This window comes from Anopheles maculipalpis, chromosome 3RL (genome assembly GCF_943734695.1).
Source record: "Anopheles maculipalpis chromosome 3RL, idAnoMacuDA_375_x, whole genome shotgun sequence".
NCBI classification, from domain to species: Eukaryota; Metazoa; Arthropoda; class Insecta; order Diptera; family Culicidae; genus Anopheles; species Anopheles maculipalpis.
In genome coordinates, this window is record NC_064872.1 from 80,086,045 (window position 1) to 80,104,926 (window position 18,882).

General features: G+C 44.4%; 5 protein-coding genes across 5 annotated transcripts in view; 4 read left to right on the forward strand and 1 right to left on the reverse strand.

Moving 5' to 3' along the window:
• LOC126563291 (40S ribosomal protein S24) overlaps positions 1-18,882 on the reverse strand; it is a 478,430-nt gene that overhangs the window by 236,544 nt on the left and 223,004 nt on the right. The gene's annotated exons all lie outside the window — the stretch shown is intronic.
• The window catches only part of LOC126563401 (U6 snRNA-associated Sm-like protein LSm2), a 507,910-nt gene that overhangs the window by 236,361 nt on the left and 252,667 nt on the right, over positions 1-18,882 (forward strand). The gene's annotated exons all lie outside the window — the stretch shown is intronic.
• LOC126563349 (uncharacterized) overlaps positions 1-18,882 on the forward strand; it is a 147,122-nt gene that overhangs the window by 90,471 nt on the left and 37,769 nt on the right. The window lies entirely within an intron of this gene.
• Positions 1-18,882, forward strand: part of LOC126561488 (uncharacterized) — a 581,387-nt gene that overhangs the window by 78,535 nt on the left and 483,970 nt on the right. The window lies entirely within an intron of this gene.
• On the forward strand, positions 16,468-18,247 carry LOC126562680 (uncharacterized). The gene is made up of 4 exons (XM_050219243.1): positions 16,468-16,521; positions 17,234-17,596; positions 17,660-17,908; positions 17,973-18,247. The coding sequence occupies exons 1-4, from the start codon at positions 16,487-16,489 to the stop codon at positions 18,244-18,246; spliced, it is 921 nt and encodes a 306-aa protein (XP_050075200.1). The 5' UTR covers positions 16,468-16,486; the 3' UTR covers position 18,247.

Below are 18,882 nucleotides of genomic sequence, written 5' to 3' on the forward strand. Positions count from 1 at the left end.
CAAACATTAGGATACCCAAATTTCCCACGGTTCCGTTTAGACGAGGCTGATCTGCAGATCAGCGCGCGCTGTCTCTCCTCAAAGCCTTCGACAAAGTAAGACTCAACAGACCACCAACACCAGTATACATATTTTTAGGCCCGCCTTGTTTATTTGTCTTTTCCTCTCCCCAAAAGTTTGGTTGTTTGGATTTCGATTTTCGGGATGCATAATTAGTTGGAATCGCAAAGATTTTTTTTTATTATCAGTTTTAAAATGTAAATTTGCGACCCACTTTTGCAGCGAACGGAGCTTCCCTTTTGGCGATTGCTGTGCAAATATTTTTGTTTGTTTTAAGCATTTGTTCCTTCTGCGTGCGTGTGTGTGTGTGTATGGCTGTTTCCTGTGTAGTGGAAGCTTCACAGTAGTCAGACTGAAGCAGTCAATCCCTCTTTAAATCACCACTTTCTTGCTTTCATTCGCCCCTAACCATAACAAACAATTTCCAACCTCACAAATCTCATCGATAACAGATCATGCTGCTTTCGCAAAAGTTTTCATTTCGCAAAACCATTAAGAAAAATGGGGCGGTTTATTAAATTATAAATTTAAAACACTTTTCACGCTTGTTGTTTGGGGGTGGAGATGTGAAAGCCACAATTGTCCACCTCCGCTAGAGTGAGTTAGACGGTGCGTGTAAATCCTACCAGGAATGGGAAAAGAGTGATAAAGATATATAAATAGACTCCCACCCCAAACCATACACCAGGTCGTCCCGGTACGGGCTTTAACAAGCACTAGATATTATCAACATAATACCTTCAAGTTTAAGCATGAAAATATCATTAAGTGAAAAGTGGTCGACATCGAACCCTCGCCTGCAACAAACCCGTACAATCCGTTGCGGAATTGCGGTTGAGCCTCGTTACAAAGCTTCGAAGAAGTCATCTCGGGGGCTTCGCCAGCGGAATGTGACGAAGTATTCCTCACCGAACGAATAACAAGTGGCGCTGTGGCATTATCTTATCTCCGGTACAACCTGTTCGAATACCAGGCACGTTCGCGAAAAAAGGCGTTTCGTAATGGACAAAGCTTCAATCCTTACAAATCTCCGAGCTGGCCTCGGTAGAACTCAACGGAGAAGAATGGCAAAAACAGACTACAAAAAAACTGGAACACCTCGAGAAAAGTGGTCTGATGAACTGATCCGAAAGGAACGAGTTACTCACTTGTCTGATCTTTCGCGCGTTACTTTGCTCCTGCTCTTTGCCCACTGCTGCGAACCTTCAACGGAAACCGAAGGAAGGCAAAAATTTTGGGCGCGCCCTTAAAGCAGCCCTCGCTGGCTTCTGACACTGGGTCAGAATGTCAAACGGTGAGATGAAGACGAAATTATTAATGGCTGAGAGAGGCCTCCTGTGCTGTGTTCCCTGCAATTCTTCCAACACAGCAGTACAATTTTCCTATCTCGAAAGGCCATCTCGATGAACTATTTGCAGGGTAATTTGTTCGAAATCGTTCTTGCCGTTTTGATGCCCAGGTTTAGGTTGGCAAAAAGGATTGGTACCTTCCACCTGATGAAGTTAGAGCCACACGGTTTTTGATGGACAAGGGTTGAGAATAGATATTCATTGATATTTTATAATCAGAGCTTTAATATCTACCGGCGAAGAAGGTTATTTTGTGAGGGCGACATAATTGGAGATCGTTTAACGAGGTTACTAGGACGTTTTGGTTGGTTTGAGCAGGTTTATTGTTTTAATGTTAAAGATACGGAAGGGTTTAGAGGTCTAGATGGAGTTGTCAAACAATGATTGATGCTTTGACGAAGAAAATTTTAATACATTACTTTGTAAAGCTCATTAAACGAACTTTAGGTTAAGATTTTAGTCATGACGGAAGTGTTCTTAACCTAATTTTATAAAAATATAAATACGCCTTGTAATTGTGTCTAATCCCTGTAATCTTCACCTATCCCCAACAACTTACCATAAAAAGGTAACCTTCATGAGTTTAATGGCTCACCTTACAAAAGCAAACTTAATACCAAACAGCTCATAGATTTCTGCATAGTTAGAACTTCAAACCTTCAACATCCTTCTGTATAAAATGCTCATTTTCAAAGCCCTTTTTTGCGCTGCTCACTACCATTTTAGTTTATCTACACATTGCCAAGGTAACTAGCACATCCCATCCCAGCCGGCAGCCCAGTTATCTGCACTACCAACACATGAAATGGAACTCTCCATTTCTGGAACTGCACCATCCCATTTGAAAAAAAACACCCCCAATAGCCTCCGTGCACGGTATGGTCCGAACGACTTCCACCAGGGGAAGCTTATTCCGTACGATCGAGCATGTTTTCGTTCCGTACGAAATTGGCAGAATTGCAACTTAACACCAATTAAGTTGCCGAAACCACAAAAACCCAACCTGCCTCTCTGTCCGACCCCGACCCGGTGTCCGGTGAAAAAGTGAAAACCGTCCGACTGGGAAAGCCCGTTGCCCGGATGCATCACCGGAATTGGAGGCATCGGCAACCAACCACCCACCCACCAAAAAACCTCCCCACCCGGTGGTCATTATTTTTGGAGCAAGCGTATTTCTGTGGTCGCTTCGGTTACTGCCAGTGTACACGAGCATTGCATTTTAATTGAGCACCGAACCAAGAGCGACAGATCGGAAAATGGTGCGGCACATGGACATGGTGAAACGGAAAGCGAGACGTTTATGGGCAGTTCATGTGTGTATGGTTCTCGTTTGAAAAGCGGTAATGGCCAATATAGTTGGCGCTACAAAGTCACAGTAACTTCTAATGGTTCTTAATTTTCCCTCAATGCTACCGTGCATGTGTGTATTTGTGTGTATGTGGCCTTGCTGAGAATGGAGATGAAGCACAACTTCAAACGAACATACAAACTGCACTCTATTATTGTGCCTCGAAGTGCACTTCTGGAAGTCATTAAGGTGAAAGAAGATGGAACGATTTCTTTGTCTGGCGAATTACTTTTGTTTTTGGGGGTGGGCAGATTTTCCGGGGGTGAAATTAGAAATGTTTCGATAAAATGTCTTTGGACATGAAAAAGCGAACGGAATTAAAGGCTTTCATTAGCCGGATGCCATTTTATAGCAATCCTATGAATAGAAAGATAGTTAATATAATATTTATTTGCCATCGAATATCCATCGCAAGGTGAAACTACAAGGAGAAATAAGACAGTTTCTGTAACCTATTTCATGTAATTATGTATTTCTCTTAAGGTTTGAAAATTATTCTTCTATTACTCAAAATTCTGCCCGTAAACGTTACGGCTTCCTAAAGAGCTACGACGTATTGACCTCATCATTACGTTGATCGAAATAAGCTATGAAGTTCCCTTCACAGTTAATGCGAATGGTTAAAAAGCTATAAACTCCTAAAGTTTCACTGATGACATCTTACTTTATATTGCCATATATTAAATTAAAAAGCCTTTAATTTTCGATAGGGATCAATTTCTTTATTTCGCACGTTTTTTCTTCTGTTGCTGATACTATAGAATTTTATTTACAACCAAAAATTAATAAAGTCTAGCGCGAGTAGTTTCAAAGCAACATTAATATTACCTTCCTGCCTGCCTGCCTGCCTGCCCAGTGAACCTTAAACTGGAGCGACCGTTGTTGTTCCCGTAACGTAAAAGCAAACTAAAGCAGTACACGTACAACCCGTACGTATGTATACAACCATGTAAATATCACCCAGGCCACGTCGTGTAGAATAACACGCCATCATTTTTAAACTTGCACTGGGCGTCCCTGTCGAGGATACTGGACTGGAAACTGCAGTACCATTACCATGCACCATTCAATAAATCATCATGTAGCTCCTAGCGGTTGGCGCACCTGGTGCCGTGACCAGGAATAAAATATGGCACATATGGTTACGCTATCCCAGGTAGAGTTCAATCATACCCGATCACCCGGTCGATAGGGGTTTTTGGGGCGGGCGATCATCTCAAAACACACCACGCAATGCTGACCGATTGCAGTCACTGTGGTCAACCTGACAACGACCAACAAACACGGCAACAACAAAAAACCTACATCCAAAGCGACACCACGGATCATCCAAAAGACACGCAGGTTTCATTCTAGTCCGTGGTGCCGAGGTTGGCAAACAAATCGCTGCTTGTTTCTGCAACAATACAGCTAGCTGCCCTAACATGGCAGCTTATGGGTATAACGCTTGGACGAATGATTTACGACGGAAGTTTGTCGACCGTTCGTCCCCGTGTGTCACCCATTCGCTTTCACAGAACAACCTTATGCCAACCGTCCGCCGGCAGGAGTTTATTATTAAAAGTTGGAACTGAACGCACACTCACACACAAGAACGGTGGTTGGGCATCGGTTTACTTTTACTTCCACAGGCCCACTGCCTGTGATACACGTTGTTTTGATCTCATAATTCAACTCCCTCTGTCACAGGAGTCACCCGCTTAGAAGCTTTTCGGAGCAAAGGAAGTTCACCTCCAAGCCGTCTACCGTCCGGAAAGACCATGTACATCCTCGTGAGTTTGGTTTGAAAACGGTAACCGGTTGCCGCATCGATATCCTCTTCCTTTCTCAGGGGGTGTACGCTCCAGGGGCACTCGGACCCAAACTGGACAGCCCTGGGTGGCAGTACTGAGACAATTAACTAATTAACTGTCCCTTGTTCTGTGAGCTGGACGTACCGGTCACCAGTCTACCCGTGGAAGGCCCATAATGTTGACTTTAATTTGTTGTCTTTACCATTTTTCCGTGCCGCTTTGGAGGTCAGGATGGGAAAGGCACAACGAAAGGAAATCGTTTTTATTTTATTTTTTTTTCCTGGCCAGTTGTAGTAAGACAGCAAATACATTAATTCTACAAAAGCCCCAGCACTGCGCTCCTCTGCAGGGGTATGCAGCTGTTTCTTTCCTTTACACGCTTTCCTTATGCAAAACGAAGGTTAAGCTTGTAAAAATGGAACAAATTTAAATGCATTTCTACCATCTATCGGCACCGACAGTTGGAAGTTAGCGTTTTGTGATACTGCACCAACAGGGAAAAACTGTTTTTTTTTTCGTCGCCTGTGTCACTAAGCTTCTGCAGGAAGTTTAGGATGGCTTACAGACATTTGCTATTTGTACAAAATTTTCTACTTGCCCAGGAAAATGCTGCAATGCTGTAAGGCCCGGGAAAGTGGGATTAAAGTTGTGCGAAAGCTAATCCTGGAACACAGTGCTTCTGGTACCCGGTTACAGCCAGAACAATCGTATCGTCGTGTTTGGTGCAAATGTCGTTTGCCAACACGCTGTACGCCCGACATAGGCACGCACACCGTACCATTAGGAAAATTACTTTCAGCAGCGAAAAGTAAAGCCTGGTGCAAAAAATGAGGACTTTTTACTCTTACTGAGTAAATAGCTGGGCTCGCAAATAGGGTGAAAAATAGTTTTTTAATCAAGTTTATCATTTACACTGCGTGGAAAAGAGAAACGGCTTCTGTTCCTGGAAATGTTTTTCACGAACCAGTGATAGACGTTGCAGGTACGGTGTTGCCAAACAGTAGTTGAACCAGGTGGCGCTTTCCCTTTTTTGTTGTCTAATTTTTGTGGGCAGCGTGGGCTTTAACACATGAAAAATTGGATGCCTGAATGATGGTTGAATGTTTTCAATTCCTGTCTCGTTTTTTTGCAAACTGTTTCACTCGGGCTTGCTTTCAAGGAGATCAATCTGGACGGGGATACTTTAGTCTAATTCGAAGTCAATAGTATTCATTAAACGACAACAAGAACGGCTGCTTCAACAACGCACATATTGCTACTTGCTACTGTATTCGAATACCATTGGTTTCAAAATTGGTCTTAATATCTCTCACAGAGATAACAGAGAATTCAGATTAAGAATGAGATCGGTTCAGCCTGTTGCCGAATGCATAGTTGAGCATACTTTTGATGATCAGTTCCATCGATAGCAAAGTCGAGTTTTCTTTTTCTTAGTATAAAGATATTTTTTTGGGCTGGTGAGGCGGCTGCGGCGCTACTCTTTGCTCGGCAGGAACGGGGTTGAAATACCATGCGGAACTACGATCACCATCGTATTGAAAAGACTAATAAGCCTAGCATGGCCAATGTGACTTAGTAGGTCGTTAAGCCCAGAAAAAATAGAAGAAGAAGAAGAAGAAGAAGAAAGGGAGCTGTAAAATGGTGTGTCAATCGACTGATACTAATTATTATAATATATTATAAAATTTCAAAAACATGTACGTTGATTCCTAGCTTTATAATTACACCATATTTGCAATGGAATTTCGAGATACTAGTTTTTTTTTTACCTACAAACGCATACTCTTCTTATATACTTTCATTATTAATTCACAACTTCGCTTCCAACTATGATGCTCATCCGTACAATATAGCTACACCATTAACAATGTGTCCTTTTTGTCCTTATAGGCGCTAATAAAGTATCGCCCTGAACAAGTAAAGTGAAGAAAGTTGAAGCAAGTTAGTGTGTCAAGCTATTCAACAAGTTTTCGCTGCCCCAACCTTCCTTGTAACCTGGCCATGTAATTACGACACCTGAAACTAGCCAAGGCGGAAAGCTTCCTTCAGCACCGCCATATTCTAACCTTAGCGGTGCACAATTTGTTACCATTTTTACGCGATTTATCCTCACCGTTCCCACGTTACAGCTATCTTACCTCCTATCTCCTCCGCACGGAACCCTTCAGTCTGTGGACTCTGGAGGGAGTTGTTGAAAAAAAAAATTATTTTCCCGGTCTAGGGGTTAGAGTAATGCTGCTGCTGCATCGTCACCGCCCGTACTATCGCTGCATTGCGAACCACATGAACCATAGTTCCTGGTACTCGATATCCTGTACCTCTGCCGCGTTGGATTGATGATGGGTTACAACCACCCGGTCGGTTTAGTGCCGCAGCCGCCCTGTTGTTTTACGGCACGTAGTGGTGGTCGTAATCGAGGCATAAGTGCACAACTTTGGGGTGAACCATTGGGGAATAAGGACGAAAAACAAAGGACGAAACGCGACGTCATTAATTTATAGCCATTGCACGGAAGGTCGGCCCATTTATATTTCAGTGGGGTTTGAGTTGGAGTGGGATTGGGGGGCGAGACGACACAGCCGCCGAAGGAAGCTTTTTGCTTTCTCGTGCCTTCCGTGTTCTGATGGAGAGCCAGAATGGCAGTGGAAGCAATCCAGTGTTCACCCGTAGGGGTGTAAATCAGATCAAACCTATACGTGCAGATATCGAGAAGGAACTGGAAGGTATTTGGTTGAACCGTACTTACGTACTTACGGCACTGCTGCATGTAGGTGTCATGGCGTGAATCGCACCAGACGACCAAGTGAACTGACCTTTTAATGGCTTGGCTCACACGCCATGCCCAGTGTGTGTTGGTTTGGCCCATAAGCACCGGTCTGACCGAGTTTGCCACTCGCCAAGTGTTGCTTACGGTTTTTCGAACGCAAACAACACCCAAGACCTGGTAACACCGTGCCACAGGGAAAGCGTTCACCACCGGTCGTCGTAGAGCCGTAAAGATAAAGTGAATAAATTTTACATTTTACTGCCCACACCCCGTCCCGAATCTGAGTAGCGGGGAACCTGGTGGAACAGATCATGTACTCACCATTCCCTACCTCCATCGAAAAGGCACACCTCCTCTTCCCTCAAGTAAATAGGACACGTCCAAATGTCCAATCTAGCGTTTTTATTATAAAGCTCCAGCAGTTCTTCCCTCCTGCTCCAGGGCAGTGAACTGCAGAAAACCAGGTGTGGTACCTTTTCGGGTGGTAGATCACGGAAACCATCACGGACACCATCCATAAGCACGGTGGACCAGCTACTGCCACTCAGTATTCCGGGCCCCCCGGGATTGTTTGTAGCTAACGACAAGCAAATTTTCCATCACATTCAATTTATGAACATGAGCATGATAAATTCTCTTTCTCTCGCACACATGTACCCACGCGGCCTCAGCATAATTGATGGACACATTTCCACGGGCCTGAAATGTCATTTGTTTTATCGTGCGGACTCACTTGCTACACCGCTCTGCCGGAAGACCTTTTTGCGCGAAGGAAGGAAGCAGAACTTCTGATGGACACGGTCAGTGATTGTTTGTGCAAAAAAATGAAGCGCGTATACGCTTCAGTGCGACATTAATCGCTTGGTTGAATTGATAGCATGAGACAGCAAGCCTATTAGTTGCTATTGGTCTACATTCCGTGCAGTTTTTATGTTTCAGTTTTTGGTAGTAGAATTCAAACGCGCTTGGGTTGATTGGTGCGATGGTCACTACTGACGAATGGAATTATTTATTGATGTATCGGATTTAATGGAGATGTCATGGATTTTTATAATTCATCAAGCGGTTTGATGTTTTGACAGAATAACATTAGCTAATGGTGGTATTTTAAAATCATTTGAATATGATGCTCTTATTTACATTTCCAAATATTAAAGAGATTTTTAAATGAGTTCAATAACTTTACTGTTAATCACTCTGGCATAACTTTCGAATAAGATTTCTAATACACACAAATTTATAGCATTACATGGATACTGCTTGAAGAGAGATATCATTAGAGATAACTTTGGGAATTTAAAACTATTTATATTTATTATTTTTCGTTCTACAATCCTTGGAATAAAACCAACACTTATGACAAGGAATATCTCTGGCACACTGCTATAAAAGCTCGTCAAACAATATCCAAAAATAGCCGAATTCTCTTCTTGTTGGTTGAATCGTATTGAAAATTGACTGTAAACATTTAAAAAACTCTAACTGGGAAAGGAAGGCTCATCGACTTCTGGCTAAGATGTATTTGGTCAAGATACAAGATACAGTGCTTACTCGACTACTCAAATAAAATCACATTTGGGAATCCATCAATGATATCAGATATCATGCCATGTAAATGTACTCAATATCCTGTCCATTAAGAAGCTGTAGAATAGTGAGGCACTATCGCAACGCCTTTTAATAATACACCTATTGGCCTATGGTAAATCATCACTAATTTAAATGTATTGAGGTAAATTACTTAATATTCTCAATAATAGCTACCTGCCGTATCTTCCACAGCTACTCACTGAATATGGACTAGCTAAAGCAAACGAATTTTTAGCTTGAAGTGCAGTTTACATTTTGCCGTCCATCGTACCTTACTCGCTGAAAACGAAGCCATCTCAAATAACCTTGGGTCTTTTGGGTGGTAAGATTATCATAGGCAAATATTTACTGACGAAGCAGTTCCTGCTACCCCACCAGGCGTGCCATGTGTCCAGTTTATGGCACCGGTTGTAAATTCCTGCTACCATCAGAGACGACCCCGTTGCATCATTCTAGCTCGTAAAACTCGAATGAGAAAGTTGAGGTCCACCATGGCCAGTCATTTCTCTTTACGGCCATAATTAAGCGATCTGTTCCTTTTACTGCTCATAACGCATAGGCCGAACAATGCCTTTGATGTTTGGTGTGGTACTAGCTTTTGTTTACTTTGGTGCGTTCGTGGTCCCGTCAAACGTCACAGCGTCTCGTTTTATTTGCTTAGTGTAGTAGTGTCGTGTGTTATGAAGACATTAAGATAGCACGCGTAATCGGATATGTGCATCTCACCCAACGCGATGATCACGCTGGTACTGGATGTGGGCTAGCAAAAATAACACTAGCATATCAGCGTGAAGGTGGACCAGTGTTGAGACGCAAGGTCGGCAACTGTCCGGTACCAAGTTTTATGGCCATTTCGCGGACGTTTGTTTGAAGTCGGCACATACTCCGCACCTTGAATGGATTCCGTTTTTCCTTTTTGTTCCGCTAGGAATAACCATTCGCGGATTCGCGGATTTGCGGTTCCGTTCTATGTCTTAGAACGATGTCCGCAGAAGCACAAGCACCAAACCAACCAACCAAAGGTGCACATCAATTATCTGTCATTTTACAAGATCTCACCCGTTCTTTAAGTGTACAATTCACCCCAAGAATGGGGTGTGTGTGTATGTATGTGTGGTAGCCGCACGGGGCACTTGAAATTCCTCGCGCGCGCATCCCTTGTTCTTATCCGCTACGCCCCGCTACACGGCGTGAGGAAAGAGCCCAGCTAGCTCGTTATAATCATCGCCAAAGATAGCTGCCGCTAGCTATAGCAGGTTCGAGACGTGCCAATCGCTTTCCTGCGAGCCACCGTTTCCACCATTGACATCGATTGGAGGATTGCTAGTCCGGGATTAAAACCGATTGTTTTCAATCGGTTCGCTTTCGGGCATGCTGCTGTTGTCCCAAAGGAAAGCCCAGGCCCGAACTAGCTAGTGTACAAAGCTAGTTTCTCGATATCCGTGTGAAGACCTAGGCTGCGACCATCCAGCTTTCCAGAGGGAGGAAAGTTCCCTCGAGGGCTAGTGCAAAACCCCCACACGTACAAAGTAGACGACGTGCGCACTGATTGCGTTTCCGATTGTAAAACCGTCTCCGTGGCTCGCTTATTCTTGGCTGCAGACAGAGGGTGCAAGTGCGCTTCTTGAAACGATCGCCCGCCAATCCTTTTTGGATGTAATTGTTTCCTTCCCAGCGCGGCAACATTGGTGGTGGTCCTCTGTCTCTCCCTTTCCTCTAGAGGGAATCCATTAGACGATCCACACAAATAGGTAGGCGACGGGCTAAGGAAGCAGGAAGAGGAGTGCGAGAAGGACATCATTCTCACTGTCGTTTCAGTGTGTTGCCTACGGCATGGACAAGGTTGGAATAGTAGTTGCCAACCCTCGGCGGTTGCACACAACCGTCGTAAAAATTCTTCCGCTCCGAACCGTGTGATGGCAGATAAAAGACATCTCCAAAGAACGGGCCGCCAACTGTTGGCCGATCAGTTGGTTGGCAATTTTGCCCGCTGGCTTAAAAAATTATAATTAATGGAAATTGAAGCTAAACGAGTTGATAATGGTTTCCCCATTTACCTCCCCACACTCGGGTTCGTTGTTTTGCACCAGCACAGTCCGGGACAGCAATCTTGGATTGCCTCTTTCTATTCACACACTTACAGATCTCGTTACGTAGGGAAGGGTTAAGATTTTATTTTTAAAAAACTTACCGCCCTTACTGTGGCAGAACCGCTGCAGGAATGAAGAATAAAAGTACAGCTTGTTTTGCTGGAAAAGATGACGATGCCCGATTATACAACGGAAGCCAGGTAACGGCGGGTTGTCCAGAGTTCCTCGAGGAAAGGAACCACTCAGGAGGTGATCCTTAGGAGAGAAGATAAGGCGTTCGTCCTTGGAACTCCTTGGAACTTTTAAAAGACGCTCGAACTCACCTCAAGCTACCAATTTTGCAAAGCACGGCGAAAGGGCCCTCAAGACCGTGTCCTTTGAAGGCCACCAGAAACACCTGGTACACCTGATATGCGGAAGTGGCTTCACATGATTTAATGCCAAGTTCACGTCCACGCCACACGATATGAATTAATCAGCAGTAACGATCATTAGCGAATCCGCGGAGCAGGCTTAACCCCAATTTCCCACTGTTTTGGGACCGCCTGCCAGGCCGGTAGTTGCTTCATCAACTAGAACGTCAAGGCAGGTCCGGATGTGTGCGTGTGTGTGTGTGGGTATACGTGTTATTAACAGAGTGCGAATAGTTTCCTCCTTTTCCATCGAGCATGAACGTCTTCAACAGACGTTTGTTTGATTTAGTTGCCTCTTTTGGCTTTATTTTTTGGACGATTTGTTGTTGTCTAGACTCTTGCAAGGAAGTGAACATTTTGTCCGTACCGTGCAGCACCTTGTTAGGCAGGGCTGGTTGGAGTCAGTTTGTCGCTAGCGTCTCAATCGATCGTGTTGACAGTGTGGATCGTGCCCGATATAACAAATGTGCCTGTTTCTTTGCTGTGTGAACCATTTTCGCATTTCAAATGTAAGAGATTAGTTCTAGTGTTTAGTATTTAGTGTGCAACGTCCGAGTGTTGTACTCGTTGACGCCTATCAACAAACAAGTCAAGATTTCCTACCGACCGGATCGAGAGAAACAACAGCAAAAAAATGAATAGTCATCTGGCGACAAACAACTTAAACTGCTGATTGATGAAGTTGTTTATACCCACTCGCTCATTTCGCTTCTCATCATCGCCATCCGCCATCGTCTGAGCTTGCCGGAGCTAGAAAGTCATCAATAATCCCATATCGGCCAAGCTGGGCGGATGCTTTGGTTCGTAAATATTACATCAGTGCCACGGTGCGCCTGCTGTCATCGCGATGTCTCTTCCCGCTTCGTGCTCTTGAAGGACGGTCAGGAAATGAAGGGACTCGAATCTCCAGATCGTTCCTAGAGTACCAGTAGTGTGTGCTGCGGTACGTATTGACAGAGCTTTGGTTGGGAAGACGTCGGCAAGAATTCGCTGCTGCCGACAAGGGAGCCGGAGCACCGTTTTACTCTCCCTCTTCGAACAACTCAATAAACGCCCTCCAACAAACCGACACAGAAATATTGCCTGGCTCGAGGTACAATTTCCCACGAATTTTTGCCCACAGCCAGAACAGACGGGTTGGGGCCACACCCCAACGGTGGAGTCGTGGAGTGAGATGAGATCAGCCCGAGCGAGAAGCACCTTATTGATTGCCTTATTGCGCCGTTCTCGCCGAGATTGTGGCGGCTGCATGTTGCAAGATTTTCAATGAAAAATGTTCTTCCCAGTGGTCCCCACGCCCCGCCCGACAAGGGAAAGCCGGGGAATCTACCGCTTCGTCCAATTTCACACCTTTAGCTACCGCTACCCACACTCCATTATTGGGGTCGGATCATAAGAATGGATCCGTGCCGTGGAAGGCGTATCCACAAGACAAACACAGCATCGTCCTGCAGCGCATAGGACACCGAAGGTTTTTGTTTGGATGATATCACCATCCCCAGCCGCCTTCAGAACGTGCGGCCGCGGCTGTCACGACCTGTTGCTGCTGCACAGACCTTGCTAGTAGTGCACACTCCGAAACCAATTACTCTTTTGACTGTGTCATATATTTCAACATTCTCTGCGCGTGGTTCGTTCGGCCCGGGCGATCACCGGGCGACCGAGGTTGCCGATCGTGTGAATGAACCACCCAAAACGGTACCGAGGAGAGGTACCTGTTGTCGTTGTATCCGCCAGTGGATGATGGCGCTTACCATCGTCCAATCGATGACGGTGCCCTGACCTACCCTAACGGGGTACAACCCCCGTTGTACCAGTCGTAGCGGTCGTGACGGTGTGGCCCACGGGGTCGGACCAGTTTCAGTAGAGAGATTCGCAACAGGTTCGATTAACGGGCAGCGCGAAGGTGTGCCACCTCTATTAGTTTGCTTGATATTGCCTTATTTATTTCCCGTGTTTTTTTTCACTCTCTCTCTCTCTCTCTCTCTCTCGCTCTCCTTCTCTCGCTCTCTCCTTGCTATCACTAGCGTGCTTCGTGGTGTTTCGATGCTTTGAAGTTTAGAGCAACCTACCGGCACTGGATCGTCCCACCCATTAGGAAACGGTTCGAAAAAGGTTTCCACGATGCGGTCGGGGGAGTCCGAGGAACTGAGGGCAGGAAAAAAGGGGATGAAGGTTTTTGTTTCTTTATTTCCACTCCCATATTTATCTTTCCCTTCGATTGTAAGCGATTGATTGGGGCGTACTAAGATTCTTTCTAGAAGGAGACATGTTACAGCTTGGCTGTGTGTGTACTAATATAACTAATCAAAATGTAAGTTATTTTTCAATAAAACTTTATTCAATAACTGTCGGTCAGACGCATAGTAAAAGACTACGAAGGATCAAGAAAATCGTTACTACGGTCCTTACCATAAATCTGGGCTCGTTCTTCGATATATTTTAGACCGGAAATCGGTGTTAAAATTATATCCTAATTTTTGAGATTCTAGATTTGAATTTTTACGGATAGAAATCAAGAAACAAAATGTCATCTAAGGGCAAATCGAGCTGACGTGCCGTAAAGAAAAGGGAAGGCCACATGTTCTTAGGGTGGGTATGAAATCACCTTAGTTTAGTCTTGTGGATTACTTGCTGATTGATTCATGTAACAATTTGGAATTTAATTACCAGGATCGAAACAGAATTCAGGCAATAAATAATTGCAGCCTAAAAACTGAATCTAAAACGACATCTGAGAGATACAACAATGGACAACAAGCGGGTTTAACTTGCAATACAATCACTAGCAATAGATATAGAATATTTTATAACTCAGAAGGATGATCTACATAAGATGGATGGATGATCTTCTTACCATGAGCAAAATCTTCTCGAGGACGCAGTATTGGTTCCATCCATCAGATTCACTAGTGTTTACAAGTGCACCTAATTCGTTTTGGGCTTCAGCACAGGACCCTTCCGAGCCGGTGGCCCCACGCAACCGTTCTGTCCGCTTTTAGGAAGATCCACCTGTTCATTAGCTGGCTCATAACGATTTTGGGGCCATTTCAACTAGCATCTAGCAACACGTCGAGTAACCTCCTTATCGTATGCCATGCAACTATGTATGATATGTATTGATTTATCAAGAGTCTACCTAGCCGGCCAGACAAAGCAGATCAAAAATAGAAACGAAAAAGGCAAACAATTCACACCACAATAATACACAATTCAAATCGCAAGGAAGAAGGTCGAACAATCATTGTTCCTCAATATCGTCCCACCGGAAAGAAAAAGCTCACTTCTGTTTAATCAAGCGATTCTCCTTCATTTTATCACGCACCAACATCAATCATGCAGATGATGCTCCTTTCAATACGATGAAGACGTTGTTTAATTACGACGGGCAGACGAGCAGCAGCAGCAATCCTTTTATGATAAGTTCATTTGTCACTCGCGTTACAGCCATTCTCTGCCATGATGAATAGCTAACGATGAATCTTTGTTTTTTGGTCTTAAGAGCGAAAGCTGGGGCCGAAACAGCTTACCAAGAATTTACCATCGTAGGGGTTTTTAATTTACTGAATGGAAGTTCTAATATTAATCATCCTTCATTAGTATCTGAAGATGTCGTGCGGGTTTTTTTTTCCTATTATTAGAGAATCAATGTACGAAAGATCGTCTTTGCTAATGAAAGTAAAACTGTAGCTTCATAATTTTGCATTTTTTCTAAAGCTTAAAGTTCAATTGTTTCGAAAGCTTCGCTTTTTTTCACACGACTAACTCAATGCTGACTGATTCGCTTTCCCAGGCGTCGGAAGCGTGCCACAACACACACACAAATCCACCACAATACTAATTATACGGATGATGCAAATTGTTCGATGATATTTCTCTTATCACCACGATCATAGCACGATCCTCTAACTCCCTCGAATCCACCCATTTGCAGCACGCCAACCATTCGACCATTTCGACTCTTGCTGGTTGGTAAATCACAATCCGCTCATTACCCCTTGTTGGGCTCATCTTCCCTTTGCACAAAAGCTTCGAAACCAAATTCCGAATGCTGGCGTGTTACCGTTTCCTTCGAACTACCACAACCAGCGATTTGGCCAATTTACTGCCGAAAATGCTTTGGGGCAAACCATTTTGTAACCTTTTCCCTCGTTCGTTCGTCTTTTCACTTTCAGCACGAATTTAAATCGGAAATTCCCGCCAACATTCCCTGCTGCGATTGTGTTGTGATTTTTTCCTGGTGAAGAAGAGCAATCCACTCCCCCCCTCCCCCCACCCCTTCACCCCGAGGACCCGGAGAAGCAGAACTCGGACGCAAAATTCCGATGACGACAGCGAGAGTGTGACCGCAAGCGAGCCTACCGGATAATAACGACGATGGTCATGCGGATGATGATGCTGATGGAGCGTTACGATGATGGTAATGAAGCTGCCGATCACGCTGACCATAATGATGCTACCCGGCATGAATAGGATCGGATCGTGTAGCACATAATTTCGCTGCAAAGAACCCCCGTCCTCGCGAAGGGACTCGATCGTGCTGCTTGCTGTGTGTTACAACAAAAAACGGGAACGCCAAGTGTGTTCCATTACGATCAGCGTCGTGTGTTGTGTGTGTAGGTCGGTTTTTTTTTCGCGTTTTTAATCATCATTTTTACAAGACGACTTTGTTGCGTAGCTGCGTTACTAGGTGCGAAAGGTTGCGAGTAAGTGCAGAAGAGTGACCAGCAAAAGCTCATCAAGCACGAGGCAAACAGTGAATGTAGCGCGAAAAGTGCAACATAACAAAAAGCGATCCAAACGAATCGGGACGGTACGGATTATTGGGTCAAATTTGAACGGTCTTCAAAGTCTTCGAAGTGCCAGTACTTACTGTTTTGACGCAGACGCGTATCTTCATTGCAACATCCAGCGGGCCTGAGAAGAGATCTTAAACGACGTGTGTACGTGTGTCTGTGCGTGTGTGTAAAACTAAGAAGAGACCTCTTAGTATTAAGTCGTGTAAGCTAGCTTACCAAACCGAATTCAGGTAATCTATTCTCTTACGCTTACGGCTGGGGACTTTAGGACGTCAAAATGTTGAAGAACATTCACGAAAGGACAGTGAAGAAGTAAGTATGCTAAACTTGATTGATTAACGTATCACTTAATATATTGTGATGAGTGATTCAATAAGATAACTAAAGGATAAAATTTTGGTTGAACTCCAAGAATTTTAGATAAAAAATATAAAGATTGTTGCAAAATTATCGGTTTGATCAGACGATACTTGAACTTTAAGAATGATTGGAGAACGTTCTCAGATTTAGGCAAAGTGAAAAAAATTAGCAAGTCCACGATTTAACTTCTTAGAATTTTACGATAGTGCTAAACTTTAAAGTACCCGGAACTTGGCTTCCTTTGTGTTGCTGAGCTTTCTCCAGCAGTTGGATCCTCCAACTTTAAAAGATCCTCCAATTAGAAAAGGAGAATTGTCTGTCTCCGATAACCATCTTATACCTCACGACATCCAATTTGATCCCTCGGAAATAGATTAGATGTTCGGAAAAAATGTTTTACGATAGGTCCAACAGATTAGGTCACACTTATTTACTTAGCTAGCGCTCCAACCGCTTCACGGTCGTCGCCTACTGCAACAATCCTCAATACCGCTCAGGATGAAGGACTCGTTTTGGGCCTTCAACGCGTCCTCCGTTCATGTGGACGGCTTTCAAACAGCTTCAAAATTTCTCGATATCATTGAGCGAAAGGGTTGTCTTGTGAAAAATCGTTAAAATTAGGTTTTTTTAATGCATACACTCCTTCGTTTGCACCTCACAACAGGGTAAAGGGTAACCACTATGTGGCAACACACGGTCGTGATACGGTTGATCTACCGTACGCACAGGCCAACCGAGGATACTCCACTGACGGCGAAGACAGCCAACGGGCACCGTCGGAGCGAACCCTGTCCGAGTACACGGTAGCGAACGAACGGGCAACACCACCAACAGCACCGGCCAGAAAGTCACGCTCGGAACACAAGTACCAGAACAACAGCACCAATGGTGGCCCACGGCCCCTATCTAGTCCACCGACGCGTGCCCCACCGCGGGCACCGTCGGCGCTCAGTTATGATCACGGCGGTGAAACTGGTAGCGACATCTACGTCACATCCGCGGCCTATAAGGCACCGTCGGAAATAAGGTATGACTGGCGTGAGAAAAATGAGTAACACCCGGCTTCCAATACTGAACAATCGCTTATCAGTCGTTACAGTGCCCATCGGACGCATCAATCCCGCGGACCACGTAGCGTGTACAGTGTGGCCAGCACGACCAAAACCGGCCGCAGCTCACGACGACACGGTGCCAAGGTAGAAGCCATGTCCGCACCGAACCCATTCTGCCCCAATGTGAAGGGTGTCTGCTGCCTGATGCTTCTGCTCAACCTCGGCCTGATACTGATCACGCTCGGATTCGTCATTGTGATGCAGTTTATGGAGCCACTATTCGTTTGGTAGGGTTTGAGTGCTTTCCGGCTTTCCAAAACCTGATCTAATCGACCTTTATCCTTACCGCAGGATCCTGGGAGTAGTTTTCTTGATCTTTGGCTTCGGAACACTGATCGGCAGTATGATCTACTGTGTGATCGTGTGCCGAGACGCTAAGACGCCTTCACAGCTAAAGAACGAGGATCTGTACTGGACGAAGCATTGGCAGAAGAGCATTGGCTATACGCCGCAGGAGATCGACTACAAGACGGATCGGTTCGATGAGCGTGATCGATACTCGGATCGGTTTTCGGTTAGCAAGATGAGTGGCAAATACTCCGACCGTGACATTACACGCTACTGAAGCGTAATGAATTTTATTCTAGCGAGTGTTTTCCATTTGATAATCGTGAAAGGATTTTTAACGCAAGAAGGGAACTTATGAAGTATCACAAGGCAACGTAAAAGAAAATCGATAACATTGTAAAACGAACAACCAACCACCACAACACCACGTATCCTTTCACACTTTTCACCCCTAAAACCAAGTTACTAACCATTTAAATTAAATGATTTCGCTGCAGCACAGGCAAAGAAATATGGCGATATATTCGTGCGTGCCTTCTCGGCTGGATTGTTCCAGTTACAAGGAAGTAATAGAAACAATCGAACAGAAGATAACTTTAATTAGTTATAGGGATTATTGTTTTAAACCATGAGTAACTTAAGAGAAATATTTGTAACCTGATTAGAACGGCATAAACCGCAATCGGCAGTTAAGTGTAGCGTCGAGGTAATAATCGACTAATGACTATAGGAAAGGACAATAAGAAAAAAATAGATAAACCCCAAACCCAAACCCCGCTGATTCCATTTTCCGATAAACAAAAGCGCTACTGTAAATAATCCAACTACTTAACTTAATTGTAATAAAGGAATGAATGTTTTTAATATTACACACACACCCATGTACGAGAAGAGCGCAGAAAGGGGCTTTTAA